This window comes from Cyprinus carpio, chromosome A17 (genome assembly GCF_018340385.1).
Source record: "Cyprinus carpio isolate SPL01 chromosome A17, ASM1834038v1, whole genome shotgun sequence".
NCBI lineage: Eukaryota > Metazoa > Chordata > Actinopteri > Cypriniformes > Cyprinidae > Cyprinus > Cyprinus carpio.
Window position 1 is genome coordinate 11,513,350 of NC_056588.1, and position 17,903 is coordinate 11,531,252.

At 36.5% G+C, this 17,903-nt stretch overlaps 1 protein-coding gene across 2 annotated transcripts in view; it reads left to right on the forward strand.

The window, feature by feature from the left end:
* Positions 1 to 14,507, forward strand: part of LOC109044987 (potassium voltage-gated channel subfamily H member 1-like) — a 42,817-nt gene extending 28,310 nt beyond the window's left edge. For both annotated transcript variants that reach the window (XM_042774091.1, XM_042774092.1), the window contains 3 exons: positions 763 to 1,015; positions 2,748 to 2,944; positions 11,728 to 14,507. In XM_042774091.1, the coding sequence (XP_042630025.1) occupies positions 763 to 1,015; positions 2,748 to 2,944; positions 11,728 to 12,573 (1,296 nt within the window). In that variant the 3' untranslated portion in view covers positions 12,574 to 14,507. The remainder of the gene's footprint in view (positions 1 to 762; positions 1,016 to 2,747; positions 2,945 to 11,727) is intronic.
* The last annotated feature ends 3,396 nt before the right edge of the window (positions 14,508 to 17,903 follow it).

Sequence of the window (17,903 nt, forward strand, 5' to 3'; positions counted from 1 at the left end):
TGCTTAGAACACGTAATTTTTTGTGTGCCTTTCCGAATTCGAATTCACTATTCGGGGACCTCCCTAGTCATCAGAATTGGAATATAACAATTTCAATCATGATACTATGGAAAACTATGGAATACTATGGAATATATGACGCTATGGAATTTTAACATGTTAATGGATTTGACAATGTTAATCTATTTGGTGTTGGCAGACTGGATCTGCTACAGAGCAAGTATGGATTTGCAACTGCTAATAGATACACAGACATGCTGCTGCGAGCGTGTAAGGTTTGCCGCTACTACAAGAATAGGTATACATAAATCCCATAGTAGATCTAGACAAGTGGAACTGGGGGAGGTGGAGGGTTTCAGAGGAATTCTGACAGGACCATCTTACAGCGAACACTGAACTAGGCTACTTAAATGTTCTCAACAGATCAACAGAGGTCTATCAGCTTGTGCCATAGAGTAAATGATGTGATTGCTATACTATTGCATGTAAAGGCCTGTCTAGAGTTTCATGAATTAATTTTAATTTTGACATTCAACGGATTTGATAGAATTTTATGTATGCAACCAGGAAATTGTTAAATTAGCTATTGAATAGATGCTGTTGTTTAGTTTTGTGCTTATAATCTAGTCTCTTGCTTGTTGCCATTTGTATGTGTAAAAGTTACAGTGTCTTCATAGTACATTAAGCTCTTTTATCTCAAAAGATCAAGGAAGTTGCAGCAGAGTAACCACTTATATCTGTTATCTCTTTCTCCCATTACAGGTTTTACAGATCTGTCCTAAAGACATGCGTGCTGATATATGCGTGCACCTTAACAGGAAGGTTTTCAAGGAACATCCTGCTTTCCGTTTGGCCAGTGACGGCTGTTTGCGGGCTTTAGCCATGGAGTTCCAGACCATCCACTGCGCTCCAGGAGATCTTATCTACCATGCGGGCGAGAGCGTGGACAGCCTCTGTTTTGTGGTGTCAGGGTCACTGGAGGTCATCCAAGATGACGAGGTGGTCGCCATTCTGGGTAAGAGGAAAACAGAGACAGAGAAATAGATCTGGATCTGTATTAATGAATATTGACTAGGTATGGATCATGACGGCTGACTAGCCATCCAACATCTGACTAGATTAGTGAGGTCAAGTAGTTTTCGATTATGTTATTTGCTACATTTGTAGCAGTGGTGCAAGCTGTTAGACACATTAAGAATTCTGACTACTCGATTTTGAACAGCTCTAATTTTGACACCACAGGGCTTGAGTCTGCTTTAGCTGTTACTGTATTCAAAACTAATTTTCTCTACAGACTCACTGACATGAAGACAGCATCCTTCTGTCTTGGGTTTAGTTCCCAGTGGGAGGATTATTTGCATCCACAGAGCTTCTATGTGATCAAATATCTTGACACACAGACTATCACACCCACTCCTCCGCACTGTGCTATCCCTCTCCCTTTTGTTTATTCCAACATCCTGCACCCTGTATCCTCTTTGATCAATGTGTCCAACTCTTTCTCTTCCTCTGTGCGTAAAACTTTCAGAGAACAATAATAAAATAAAATGAAGAGGAAATGTTGAAATTTTGAGCATAAAGCATGTTGAATTATGCAAAATATGGCCTAAGCTGATGATAAAAAGTACCGATAAAAAGATATTTGAAAAGTTATTGAACCAAAGTATGTTTTAAGATGTTTTAAAGATCTTCTCTAAGTATCAGTTCATCCTTTTCTGGCAGTAATATCTGCCGCACAGTGAACTATGAGGAAAAGAAAGCTTTAAATGCATAGATCTGATATTTTGATCTGATTTTATTGTCCTGCCTGTCGTTACTGCAGAGACTAGTAATATTTCCTCCTTTTTTTAGTATCAATCCAACATCCCTTAAAAAGAAATATAAAAGGCAAACAGTGATTTTAGGTCAGACATGTGACTCATGGATGTGAACAGCCCATGATGTATTGTAGCATCTGTCATTTCTAACATCTGTCTGTCTCACAACACAAGATTAGGCTTCTTCACCTCGTGAAGCCAGCTGAGCATCTAATGGCCGTATTTTTCTCTGTTGACAAACTAACGATGCTTTGTTAAATCTGGCTGTCTGCCGCGGCTGTTGAACTGATTTAGGATCAGTCTGAAAGGTCACAAATGTTCTCTCTTGCTTCTAAAATTTGAACACACACACACGCAGATCAGACTATGAAGACAGAATAAAAAGGTTTATCGATCTGACCACTTATATCTCGAGTGGGTGGATTGAGCGAGACTTTGGGTCAGAGGTCAGTATGAGTGTATCTGAAGGCTCATTAAAGTGGTGTGTTACACTGTGACCTGTAGATCTATAATAGCACTGCTGCTATACTACATATATTATAGACTCTCTCTTTTCATTCACTCTCAATTAAAAGTACAAAGAAAGTGCAGTGACAGTGCCATTATTTTTGGTGTTTATTCTTCATTAAAAATCAGTTTAAGCAACTACAAAACTGATACTGAGTGCAATCCAAAACAATCATTCAGTTTCACACACTGAGAGCCAAGGCTGCATTGAAAAAAAAAAGTAAAACCTGTAAATATTATTTCAATTTAAAATAACTGTTTTCTATTTGAATATATTTTATTTAAATGTCATTTATTCCTGTGATTGCAAATCTGAATTACTCCAGTCTTCAGTGTCAAATTATTTAGACAGCCACAGTCCTGCATAAATGTACCAATCAGGCCTGTTTGTGTAAATAAGAAAGTGTCTGTGTTTCTCCTCAGGTAAAGGTGATGTGTTTGGGGACGTGTTCTGGAAGGAGGTGACTCTAGCTCAGGCGTGTGCTAATGTGAGAGCGCTAACATACTGTGACCTGCATGTGATCAAACGGGACGCGCTTCAGAAAGTCTTAGAATTCTACACCGCCTTCTCCAACCACTTTTCACGAAACCTCCTGCTAACGTACAACCTGCGCAAACGGGTGAGTAAATACCTTCTGCCGTTTTCTTACAGTACTCTTTCATTTTCCGCTGGCCCATGTCAAACTGCATTTGTAAGCAGAATTTCTCAGCACCTACATTAACAGGTTACTCCATTCAAACTTTGCAGCACAGCAAGAGCACAGCGTGAAGTAGATTGTAGCATGCTGAACTCATGGGAAAATATAAATACAGCTCCTAAAGCTATTTATCAACATACTCACATACAGTACATCACAGCATATAGTGAAAAACTTTCTATTTAGTAAATCAGAGAAAATCCAGATGATTTAAGCAGTGTAATATCTACACTTTGGGCTTTAGGTATTGAAATATTTTTTATTGAGTTAATGCTAAACACACAATAACATTGTAATTAATCCAGTAAATATCTGGATGATACTCCAACATAGTAGGTGGCAGTATAGCAACTTAAAATGAAAATTGCTCACCCTCATGTTGTTCCAAACCTGTATGACTTTCTTCTTTCTGCAGAACACAAAAGTAAAATTCTTCGAAATGTCTTCTTTTATGTTCCTCCAAAGAAAGAAAGTCATGCAAGTTTGGAATGACATGAGGGTGTGTAAATGGTGGCAGAATTTTTGGGTGCCGCTGGTCTTAAAGTGAAAAAAAAAAAAAACATAACGCCACTACTGCCACAGAAAATCACAACAGTGGAGATGAGAGATGAAACCGGGACTCCCTACACTTATTTAGAATGTGATTCATTGGCCAAAAAGAGAAAACATGAAATAAAGAGAAATCTGTTAAGCCTAATATTGTAAATGTGCCAATACAAACAACAGCTGTGATAATTAATATATGTGAGTGAGAGTTGTTAATATATAATATTGCTGAATTGAAGAACGGTGTACCATTCATCTGACTGAAAGCAAAGAGAAAGAGATCAGTAGAGCTGCTTTACCACTCAATCAGAAAGAAAGAAAGACAGATGGAGACAGAAAAAGAGAGAAATGGTCTGATCAGAAACACAAACAACACTGAACTGACTTGTTTAATTGGCTAGAAATGACAGAAAGGTGGATTAATGGTATAAAGGAAATGCAGGGTCTTTCTAATCGCTGTTTTTTTTTTTATTCTATGGGCTTTAATTGGAGAGGATAGTATAGAAGTGACAGGAAATGATAGATAAGGTTTGGCTGTGTACAAACCAGAGAGTGCACACACCACCTGCCAGGTCACATCCCTGACTGTCCCCCATTTTTTGACTTTTTGGAGAAAAACTTTGACTTGCATTCTCATTTTTCACATCAAATCACATTCAAATTAACTGTAGCACTCCATAAACCAGATCTTGAAGTGTAGCAATTATCCTACCCATAAATTATTTCCCAGTTCATAATAAAGACAGCTGTCAGTGTGATAAAATGGCCCTGGATCTCGGCCCTGCTTGAGTTCTGTTTCCCAGTGGAACTGGGTCTGGGGAGGAGGCTAATAATAGCTCAGTGAGTGTCTGCCTCTTTATTGGAACAGCTTAGACTGTACAGTTATATATATCCATATGGGTTAAATTTAACTATCATATACCTCAGCAAACACTTTCATATTGGAGCCAGTACTAAATCCATTTACATAATCAATCTGCTACATAAATATACTGTTAAACAGCTTTTCAACAATAATGGCACAGGTGAGATCTTCAGTGAATGGTCTCTCTTTTGAGCTCTTCACGCCTACACTTGTTTGTAGTGGACTTTTGTCATGTTTGCATCACTTATTAAAAAAATAGCCGGATCTTTACCTCAACACGATGGTTTTGTTAGCTATAACAGTCCATTCTCTTAAACAATACATTGAAATATGAAAACGCAAAATATGGTTATATTAATGCCTCTGACACTGTTGCCAAGCAGGAGCCTATATTAAGCTCATTTCTCCATAAATTAGTCATGATGTTTACTATTTGATTGTGACCCAGATAGAAAAAACTTGTTATACATGGAAAAAATATGTCATAGGAGGACTACATATGTTATATTTCTGGACAAATTCCATATTAAACAATAGACTTTTTACAGTGGTCAAATAGGCCGTTTTGGCCTAGATACAGCAGCAGCAGCAGCGGCATACACAGAGTACATATTGCAGTCTATTTGTGATTATGGGACTGTTTTCCTACTTCCTCATTCCTAACCACACAACTGCCAAATGCAATGTTGAGAGTATTCAGGAGAGTCACTTCTTCCAAAGCCCTAAAGAAATATTCTGGGTTCAATTTAAGCTCAAATTAACCTCTATAAACAACGTTTGTTTGATAATGATTCTTGTCATTAAAAAAAGTCAAAAATAGTACAAAAAGTTGGCACTACTTTTCTCTCTCTCTCTCTCTCTCTATCTCTTGGAATCATGAATCAAAATGTTTCATATTTACTGCGGTAATCAACATTTAAGAACAAGTCATGGAATTGAATTAAAGTACGAATATTCTAAGGAAAGTACTCCTTTTGAATTTGACTAGTAAAAATACAAAAGCTTTCATATTTTAATTATAATGTTTATTTTATAAGTAATATTTTACTTCAGTACATTAAAAATAGTATTATAACTATCAAAAGTAAACATAATGATTGATAGACCATGGTTTATTAATTTTGTGCAGTCATATTTAACCTAATTGCTCAAACAGCAATCGGATCAGTCAAATTCACCAATGAATCATTCAGTGTTGTGAACTGATTCAACAGGTTCACTGAAAAGAATCAACTCAAAACAGTGTTGAATTAGTTCACACATTTGACAATGGTGTTGAGTCTAGGAGAGTCTTTTGATTTCCTCAGTTCAAACAACAAGGAACAAATATATTTTTTTATGAAATGTACCAGTGTAAAAAATAATATATCAAGCTTTGAAATGTAGTGAAGTAAAAGTTTTCTAAAATGAAAATATTCTGATAAAGTACAAATTCTTAATTCTTGAAAATTAACAAAGTCAAAATAGTGTTGCTGTTCACCACTGTTGACATTATGCACAAGTGCTGTCCATTGACCTTAACTTGTATTGATCCGGAACATTCCTTTAACATTTAACTTCAGCAGACTTCTAAATTAGAAGTCATTATCACCATAAACAATGTTTGTACTAAAACTATACTAAGAAATTTTTGGGAACTTACAATACTTGCAGGAGGTTAAATATTAAAGATGATCTACTGAGTTTTTACACAACATGGTGAATAGTGCCAGTTTTGCCATCTTTATATGTGAAATCTTAACAAACACACTCCCATGATGTTAAGACAGTACATACAGTACAGCTGCATAAATAAGTGCTTAAATGGTTCATCCAATTTATTTCTGTGCATGTTTGTGGTTGCCAGGGTAACACTGCAAAATCCTTTTCATCTCAACGCTGCTGTCAAGAGTTATTTTAGCTTTGATTAAGGTTACCGTTTATGCAGATGTAATGGGTAAAACACACATTCATGCACACAAAACCATACAAAAGACATTCACACTCTTCAAAATGCATTAACATGCATGCAAAGAGGAATTGCTTGTGTTTGCTGCTGTAATTGAATTGCTGTCAAAAGTCACGAGCGGTAAAAGGTCAGACCTTTATCACTGGTTTGACATGGTCATTTGCTCAATATGTCCCTTCATGAACCTGTGATCTGTGTGTGTGTTTGGCAGGTGTGAGTGAATCAGTCGTCGCTGAGGAATCAGATTCTCTGAGGTTGTGATGAGTGTGGTAAATCTGATCTTAGATCAGTGACAAAACCAGTCAGTCAGCATGAGGCACACAGTGAATGCACAAGATACACAGGGGTGAATTCACTTAACAGCAGTATTTCAGCTCAGAAACCTACCTAATTCTGTTTCCCAAGTAAATTAATTTACCCTTTCCGAATATAATTTTCAAAACACACAGTCCTATAAATATCAGTAAACTAAAAGTTCTTAGGAAAATACAAAAAAGCCGGTACGCAAACATGTTGATTAAAAAAAAACATCCATTTGAGGTTAATAATAGTTATAATCTATGCAACACAGCACCTCATAAGTCACTTGGTTTGAACGTGTACGGATCGTTCCGTCTTATTCCATCAATTCAGACTTTGGCGCATAATTAAATTAGGCAGTGATTAATTATGGAATGTGAGGCAAAAATATGAGCATGTTATTAATATTAGTGTGTTGCACGAATGTCACCGTAATGACTTTTAATGTTTTTGAAAGTATCTTATGCTCATTATTTGACCAAAAATACCACTCAATATTGTGAAAAATTATTGTAATTTAAAATAACTGTTTTCTATTTAAATATATTTTAAAATGTATTTTATTCCTGAGATGGCAAAGTGGAATTTTCAGCAGCTATTACTCCAGTCTTCAGTCTTACGTGATCCTTCAGAAATCATTCAAGAGGTGCTAAAGAAACATTTCTTTTTAATGTTGAAAACAGTTGCTGCTTAATATTTTTGTAAAAACCGTGACTTATCTGATGAATAAAAGTTTAAAATAACAGCTTTTATTTGAAATAGAAATCTTTTGTAACAATGTAATTTTTTTTACTGTCACTTTTGATCAATTTAATGGATCCTTGCCGAATAAAATTATTAATTTCTTTAAAATAAAATCTTACTAACCACAAATGTTTGAACAGTAGTGTACAGGTGAAGCGATGTTACTCAAAAGCATCTAAAAATGAGATAAAACATCATTAATTACACATCACACACTCCCTGGATTGCTGCCACAAATATTACATACACTCAACAACATTAAAATAATAGGAATAATCATAAATGACTTAAATATACAATGTGATGTTGTTCGTCAAATGTCATAACATCATAAGAAACAGCGAAGTCAATTTAAAGAGCAATCATTGAAATACAAATTATGGAGCATATTTAAATGATTAATAAAGGCATATTGTCTCAATTTATGCATTAATTAAACGTGAAACTTGTAACTTACTGTAGACTGTAAGTTAAGTGACAGGTAAAAGAGAAAAATAAATCAGGACTGTGTGCGGTAGAGAAAATAAAATAGGTGTGTGTGTATGCTTTCATTTCGGAGTATAACAGTGTTATGGGAATCTTTTCTGCTTCAGTGTGCACACAGTCAGCTTTTAGTTTGAATTATGAAACAGTGGCGATGTTGTTGGTGCTTTTTTTTTCTTATTGTTGTCTCCTTTTTTATTTTTTTTTCTGTAGGCTGACTAATTTATTTTACATCACATTTTTTGAACTATGTGAGATGTGGAATGAGTTTCCCTGTTTGATGATGATATACTTAGGGGAAGAAATGCAATAGCAGAATACACAAGAGGGTCGTGCATGCGCGGGAGTGCGAGGGACGCATGGCAACAGAAGGATCATAACAATACACCATTAGAAATCTCAGTGTGAGAAAATAATACCACCCTCCTTGTACACGCAGACACACACACCTTTGTGTAATGCTTCAGCTTTTGCTATGTAATCCTTCTCTGCATGTCTGTCCTTTCTCTGCCTCATATATCCTTCAAGGGAAAGGGTTTACAAAACACCAGAAACAATGGCAGTCCTCTGAGTGCTGACAGGCTTAGTATTCACATAAAGATTTTTCTGTGTGGAGTTTGTATTTTTTAGTTTTTAGTTACTTTTACAAACTAAGAGATTAGTTAAAATGATTTTGTGGAAATAAAAATCACATCACAGATGCTGTTAAGTATTATTTATTTGTGTTTTTTGTATGTTTTTTTTTTTACTATAGTATAGAAATACCATAATATCTTTGCAGATATTTAAGAAACATGCTAAGTTAACATACTTGTTTTCTGAAAAACAATGCTATAGTCAGTTATTTCTCCTTTGAAAATGTGCGTTCCGGGCCGGAATGTCGGTCTCTGTTTTGGTTTGTAAAAACGGCCCACTGCCAGTTTACCCAATTGTATTTTGGCACCCCAGGTTGCCAGTTGGCGGAAAACACAGCATATTTAATTTCATTCATCATCAAGTGCGCTCATTCTTGTTGGTGTCGTCAATCTGGCAACCTGTGTGTGGGTCAAGTCTGAGGAGGAGGTGCCAGGTGAAAAAAACCCTCTCCAATATTTTGAAATTGGACTGCAATACCTAGCTCAACCACTCGGTGTCAATCCTACGTACAACACCTTTAAAGAGATAAATCACCCAAAAATGATTAGTCTGTCATTATTTACTATGGACAAAAAAATAAAAATAAAAAGAACACACTTTGGTATGATTGTCTGCACTAAAGCTGGCTACAAACTTGTGAATAGATACTGTGGTTCAGAAATATGGATGATGGCTGTAAGGGTGTATTTATTTCCAGATAGTGGAAGGGCCTGTGTGTGTCTGTGTCCAGAATGGGAACGGCTGAATGGGAGGGCAGCGGTCTGGTCATTACTGTCCATCATCTCTGTAAAGCAGAGAGAAACAAGCCCCTTGACGTCATTCAGAAGCGCAATCTGCTGAGGCTGTCTATCTGTCTGACTGATTTTTTCAGTTCTCTCGTTCAGCCTGGATTCTCAGAGGGAGCGGCGGTGATATATTTCTCCACCTGCTGCCAAACAAGATGAGTTATTTAGAGTTCAATTACAAAGAAACATTACATTCGGATGGAAAGTGGCAATATGACAAATCTGAGCAGATTAAAGCCCAAATGAAACAATTTTATGTGAGACATCACGGGGAAATCCTAATAGGCTCTGTTTCTCCCACTAATACACATCGCTTAAGGATAATTTTGTGGTGTCTAAACTCAAGAATGGAAAAGAATGTGATTTTGTGATTGTGTGCATAGCCACCGTTTGCAGGACAGTGCTCTTAGACGTGCTCAACCTCCCTTTAACTGGCTTGCTATTCATTCAAGTGCAATCACAAAACAAAGTGAAACAAATATGCTCCCACTTCTGTTATACATTCATTGATGTACAGCTATTATTTTAGCTTATTAAAACAAAAAATTATCAGCATCATGGAAATAAAAATATGTAATTGAGATAAAGGTTAAAATACGAAATGAGGTTGAATTGTAAGATGTCGTTTTTATATAAAGTCACACTGTGAAATATAAAGAAAGAATTGGGAGATGTAAAGTCAAACTGGGGATATAAAGTTAGAACTCTGATATATGAAGTCCAAAATGGATATTTAAAGTCAATTTGTAATATATAAAGACAAAATTGTAAGATATAAAGTCAAATTCAGAGATATGTCCAATTGGAAGATATTACATTAAACTGTAAGATATTAATTAAAACTGTAAGATATAAAGTCTGTTTGTATGTAAGATATTGTATAAAGTCAAAAGACAAATACAAGACAAAATACAATTGGGATCTATAAAATAAAAATTCTGATAAAGTCAAATTGAGAGATGTTTAGCCAAACTGTAAGATATAAACTCAAACTGGAATTATGAAATTGCGAGATGTACAATAAAGTAGGGAGATATAAAGTTGAAAAGTCACAGAAGACAGGTTCTTAGCAGAGGTAAAAGGCCATGTGTATCACCTGACCACGTGTGATTGGATCACTGTAGACAGATGTTGATAGCAGGTCCTGTGTGTCATTTGTTGAAACAGTGTTTGTGTTTGATGTGTTATGAAAGCAAGAGTCTGTCTCATGTCTCAGGAGAGGATTTAAAGCCCCAAAGCTACACCTGAACTTTTCACAAACACCCTTTGACGGCTTGTTCACACATACACACACATAACATTTACACAGCCTTTTCAAAACCTTCACAGTAAGTATGACATTATAGTCTTCAACTTTTTTTTTAGTGAAATGTACCAGTTGAATTATATTAATAACAATAAACACATGGCCAAAGTAAATTAAAATTGTGAAATTGTTCATGGCGCATGACAAACAAGCTTCCACAGCACTATAGCACTATCATCTCCTACGAGACATGAGAGAAGAGCATGTGTGTGTTTTTCTGTTCCCAGTAATTTCACACACACACACACACACACACACACACACACACACACACACACACACACACACACACACACACACACACACACAGAGCCTTCTTTTAATAAGCTTTTTTACCATTGTGATTATTAAAACTTCCCAACCAATCAAAACTGAACACCAGTATGTATGTTAGAGAAATACATGCCTTCAATCTTTTATCCAAAGCAACTTACAGTGCATTCAGGCTATAAACTTTTCTTCTTCTTCTTATTATTATTATTTTTACCAGTATATTTTTATCAGGACCATTTATATTGCACAATCTTGCACAGCCAGACCAACGTAAAGTAATAGACCACAGTTTATTTTGCATTAATGTGAAGGTAAAGGGATTGTTCACCAAAAAAAAAAGTACTCACCCTCATGTCTTTCTGTACTTATGTATTTTGTGGAACAGAAAATAATATATTTTGACAAAATGTCTTAGTGTTTTTTATCCATACAGTGAAAGTCTGTTTGTTGTGTAGGATCCCATTGATATTTAATGTGTGGACAAAAACAGTTGAAAAGTGTAATTAAATTAAAATTACACAGTTATTGCCAATGCAAAATATTATTATACACATTTTTAAATAACATAGTTCTAATATTTTAGATTCTATGTATGTCATAACTGTACTAAGCAAGCACATCCTGTGGTTCAAACGGTAGAGCACGCAACGCAAAGATCATGGGTTTGATTCCCAGGGAATGCACAAACTGAAAAATGTATACCTTGTTGTTTGGACAAAAGCATCTAAATATAGCATAAAATTCTGCTGTTTTGATATGCTTGTTTAATGGTTGCCTGACTGCATGTATATGTCTAACTAATTCTCTCTGACTTTTCAGCTTGTGTTCAGAAAGATCAGTGATGTGAAGCGTGAGGAAGAGGAGAGGCTGAGGAGGAAGAATGAGGCCCCGCTGAACCTCCCCCCTGATCATCCCGTCCGCCGTCTGTTCCAGCGATTCCGGCAGCAGAAGGAAGCCCGTCTCGCCGCTGGGCATCCCAATACCGATGACCCTGATCTCGAGAAGGGCCAAATCCACCATGAATTCATCAGCCAAGATGTAGTCGCCACCACAAGCATCGTCACAGTAACAGAAAGCCCGGCCACACCTATCCCGTCCCACCCGAGCAAATACCGTACCCTGGGTCCATTTGACCAGGCTAAGCTTAGCGCCCCTGCCCCAAATGTTCCTCGGACATCAGAGCCACGCACACGAGGATGGGCGAGGTTTAGGGAGAGCATGGCAAAGCCAGAAAGCTGGGGAAACGTTCCTAAAGCGGAATCAATGGAGACTCTGCCAGATCGAAGCGGCTCCAGAAAGATTTCGGAGCCCAGCGGACTGAAGAAGACCGATTCCTGTGACAGTGGCATCACCAAAAGCGACCTCCGGCTGGACGAAGGTGGCACCCGCACCCCTGTAGACCGAAGCCCGGTCCAGCCCGACGGAAAATCTACCCCAATCCCACCAATTCCCGAACACACACTGCACGCCTCACTCCTGGAACTCCGTACTGAACTTAAAGAGGAGCTGTCCGCACTCGGTAACCGAATGGTTGCTTTGGAGACACAGGTCGCTGAGGTGTTGAGGTTGCTAAGGAGCAGAAAGACTCCGACCTCTCCCATGTCACTCTTCCAGATCTCACGGCCGACATCGCCAGACACAGACAAGGAGGACATTTTCCCTTAAAGAAAATGAGGTAAGCATCTTTCATCTTGAAAGGGAAACGACTGAGAGACTTTTCTCTGAGAAAGGATAAAAAAAATGAACTTATTGTGCCAGCAAAAAGCATGACAGACACTCTGAGAGAGTGTGTGTGAGAAAGAATGAGTGAGGGAAAGGATGAAATAAGACACTGGAACGAAGAAGAGGATGTCTTATCCCATGGCAGAGCATCTGCGATACCAAAGTGATGTTGTGTTAGTTGTCACCAAGACACTCTTTGTGTCGAACTGCTCCCTGTTTTCGTCCTGCGAGGCTGACAGGCAGTGAGAGCTCTTGCCGCAGGGCCCACTCTGACTGATGGTTGTCATGGCAATGCACCGTCCCCAACTGCAAGTGCGGGCCCTTCAAGATCCCACTCATGTAGCAAGTCTTCCCCTCTCTCCTTCACTCTCACACACATCGCTGTTTGTGCTCTGCAGTCTTTCCGGTATAGGGATCTACTGCGCTCCTCCCCGCCGAACATGAGCCTTTATCAGGAATCACAGAGCTAAGCGTCTTACCCAAATACATGGTCATGGTGGTGTGGAGATAAGTTGCTCGACAAAAGACTGGAGAAGCTATGGAACTATGGAAACCCCAGGCAGCTTTGGTGAATTACTTCAGACAAATGTGTTTGTACAATGACAAATCACTACTATCCCAAGAGCTGTACATGTTACTGGAGAAACTAATGAGCTCTACAGGGGTTTTGAAGTGTAACGGCTGTTAAGGCCCTTTGCCATGACTTGCGTCAATGCACATCTCAACAGAATTTAAAATAAAATCAACCAACAATGGTATTGTACAGTTTTAGGAATGCACAATATATCGAAATTATATCGGTTTACAGATTTATTGGATATATATCAGCCAGTATTGAATATTTAATAGTATAGTACATGCTCATTTCCGCTATATTTGCATTTAGGCTCACTGATAGTTAATTTTTAAAAACAATAATTTAACAAGACTGTTAAATTATCTTAAATTATGTGTAGCAAATTTCGAAATTAATATCTATTTTTTCATACTGTACATTATACATTGTTGGGATACCTAATTTTTTTTTATATTTGTACATCCCTATATATTTTTTCCCCTTAAATTACACAAAAAATATTCTGAGGCTGGTCTAAAGTGCAAATAAACAACTGAAAAAATCAGGATTTTCTTTACTAGTCACCATATCAAGTGTTACGATTTCTATCATTTATATTCTACAAGTGGTCCGTCTCCTCTCCCTCATACATCTATGAATATGTCTTTGACATTGTGTTAACTGGTTATAATTTTGAGCGTTGTGTTATAGCGTATGGCCTGCAGACAATGTGCATTGGAGGTAACGCTGCAGCATGATGTTTAATTGGTAGATGTTGATGCAAGTCATGTGAAAGGATCTTCTCCTCCTCTGGTCTACAACAGGCATCTTCAAACAAGTTCATGAGTGACTTGTTGGATTGCAGAGCCCAAGTTTTATAAAATAACAATGGAAGAACTAGTGAAATGAAAGCATGTAAGTTGTTTCTTTATCAACGACTGGGTCTTCCAGAAAGCACACAAACATATTACCATGGGTGCACTATTATTATTCAGATAGCTAGAGCATTGTAGCTTTGTTTTACAAAATGAATTGATGGACGTAATCAATACACATGAACACCACAGTACATCATAACACAGCTGTGAGGAACTTTCAGAATTACAGCAAACATCCAAACACAAAGAAACTCAGGAATGAAGAGGGGTGATGGTTTGAGAGAGCTCATCCCGACCCCTTTCCTGGATGTTTTTACATATTAAATACTAAAACTGTGGCATTATTATCTCACCAGTCCTGATATAATGTCTGCACAAATTCTCATCTTTTCATTGTTCAATAGGAGAGACTGGGGCTTGTTGTCAACAGCGTAATATATATATATATATCATATATATATATATATATATATATCTAATATATATATATATATATATATATATATTTAATACCCACTCTGACAGCTGGTCAACCTGTTCAATGTACTGAATCTTTTTTTCCTGTGAAAACAGTAACCAAAACTGTAAGGTATGTGTCTTTAGAAAAATTGCCTTGTAAAAATAAAACAACTTTGTTGAAATACTCAGTGAAGTTGTGACAGCTAGTCCCAGTCTCCCCTATAATTATATTAAATAAACCTCCTAATGCAAGTCTGGGAGGAGCCTGTTTAGTTAATCCGTTATCACATGGCTAAGATATAAATAGCTGTTTATTTTGCTCTTTTTTCCAGCGTCCCTCCCCCATATCAACTCCACCTTGATTTCCATAATGAGGTCCAGGGGGAACACAGAGATTGAGTCTCATGCATTAGCCCCTCTATTTAGAACACCACCACCAAACCTGATTATTTTTGTCTGCATCATAGAATATATGAACTTGTATGCATATTTTCTGAAATGATGCTTAATCGTTCAGGTTTTCTCATTTGTATCTCACTAGAGATTGACAAACTCAGATAAGCATGTTGAGAATTATTGTTATGAACATACTGTGAGCAGTTAAGGAACATGTTAGCATGCTGTGTATTGTTCTCAGGTTGGAGAGGTCATTATCAGGTCCACAGGAGAAGCGTCACCTGCTTCTCCACTACCTGAGAGCAGAGAGAGAGAGAAACATGACTCAGAAGAACGACGTAAAACCAAAAAGCTACCAAGGTCATATCAGACATCATATCATACATTTAATATTAACCCCTTGTGTGAGGAAAATAGATTTTGTTGGAGAAAGAAAGAAGTGAAGCTCCAAACTCTGAAATGTTCTAAGTACATGAAGATTTATTTCTGTTACAAGATGCATTTTGTACAGTATGAAGATTTTGTATGGCAAAAACATCCTAGATTCTTTTAAATATATATACATATATATGGATGTATGAGAGATGATTATCTCTTTCTGTCAGCAGGACACCAGAGAAACAATATTAAATGGTAAAATTCCCATTAAGGTTGTTTTATGCTTCAGAGCATGTTTTACAATAACGAAATCTTAATTAGCTTTAATATTATGGGTCATTTGCTTATACTCCAAACACTGAGCAGAAATTGGAAAAGGGTTTGTGTTTGTACCCTGGCCTGTGCAACCCAGAACTGATTTTAAATAAGACATATGAATGTTACAGTAATACTTATAACATACTGAAATGCAAATCCATGTAAACTGGAATGTAAAGCATCAGCCTGAGCTGATTCTGAAGCAATAATCATTGCTGCTGTATTTCACACAGATTATTCCCGCCACGCTTTTCTAGCCCAGATGTAACATTTAACCCGAACCACATGATGTAAACAACAATGTAACAAACAAACACAGCCCTGATGTCACTGCATGCCTCTGCAGCACAGCAATAAGAGTCATAATATTCAGAGAATGCACTTTTTCATGGAGAAATGCGCAGCCCTTAGACACTAGCATGGTTTACTTGCGCTTATTAGTTAAAATCTGATCGTGACTGATTTGATCAAATACGCCAACAGCATGGCTTGATTTGCACTTAAAATAAGGTTAAGACTTGCATGATAAATACAAAGGAAAACGGAATAAATTACCATTAAAGAGAATGTCCTTCTCTACTGCACGAGTATTTAATCTCTTGCCTCTTACCCCATAGAGCTAATGGATTCACTCTTTGTAGCAGACTCTTGACTTTGACTCTTGGTGAGCGAGTTCAAATTTGCATTTAGAAGGGGGAAATGAATCCTTGCAGATCTTAGACTGGCTTTGGGGTGTTTGCATAGTTTTTCAGACTTAAGAACCAAAGTACCAGGGCCACTATATGATTGAAGACTAGAGACCAGTCCATGATAAAATGAGTAAATTCCCTAATAATGAGTAAATTCCCCATTTAATACCAAAATCAAAAGAAAAAAAAAATATTCTGTATAATGTAAATGAAGACATTTTTTCAAAGAAAATTTTTATCATGCGATATTAAAATATCAATGTAATTAAATATAAAATCTTACATTTAATTTTAAATAGTATCAAGTATTATTATTTATTCTTGCAATATTATGATATTATATCACAAGATTGAATTAATAACTATTAAATACAATTTTTAATTGTATACAAATTGATATTGCATTACAGTAAAAATTCCAAAATTATTTTAGTACAATAAAAACTACTATATGAATTTTAACAATTTGTAAAAAAAAGACTTTTTATTTGCATTTGAGCACTGAGAATTGATTGAAATGATAACATAAAAATACAAAACCTGAACATAAGCACATATTTTCTACAAAATATAATTTCGTTTTTTCCTTTTGAATTTGGGGTGAAATAAATACGTTCATGACAGATTCTGTGAGATTCACCCAAACATGCTACTGCACACACACAGCATATTAGTGTGTGTTGGTGCATGTGTGTGTTTGAATACAAATCTTGACATGTACAGAATGTTAATCTAGGGAACAGTGAGTATTTTTGAAGTCCTTAACACTGATAGTGAAGTTCTATCACACTCCAGGGTTTGGAAGAACAAACACGTGTGTCTGCTCACGGAGGTCATTCTAAGGGTCGTACTTTAAAAAAAGCCTTAATTGAACTTATTTCAGATGTACTCAGCAGACAACCTGGTCATTATCCACTGACTGAAGCATCCTCACTGAAATCATTCCTTCACCTGGAAATTACTACTACTGTAATGCACAAAGACAAAATTTGTAAAATTACTGTAAAATATTATTTATGAGAATAAAATATTTTCTATACGTATTTTCACTTGTCTATCTTGCTGTCAATTTATGCATTTCTCTTTGTTTGAGCACATTAAAGATACTTATGGAAGCACATTATCTTTAAAGTCAGCATGAAATCAAATCTGGCCCATTTTAATGCAATTCAAAACATAAAATTGTCCATACTATTTAAAACAGACTATTTGATAAGGACCAATAGCTATTTACACATTGCTTTAGCAAATTGCTTTCATTTCTAGCTCCATTATGGTAAGTAATGTCCACTTTACATCATCCAATCCAACTCGCAATGAACAAAATTAAATCCCTACATATGTTATCTCATTAAATATTCAATTTCACTAAAAATACACCACATTACAAGGTGTAAATGGCAATTCATGCTGACTTTAAACAAAAAGAGATGGAACTTGTTACATTTTGAACTCTGCTATTATCTACACTTTGAAGAGAGTGTAATGTTACATAACAATTAATAGCAGAGTGACCTGTGTTGAAAAAAACACACACATGCACATCAAGGACCTGTGTAACATGTGATGGCAGAAAGTAATTTCAGTATGACTCAGAGA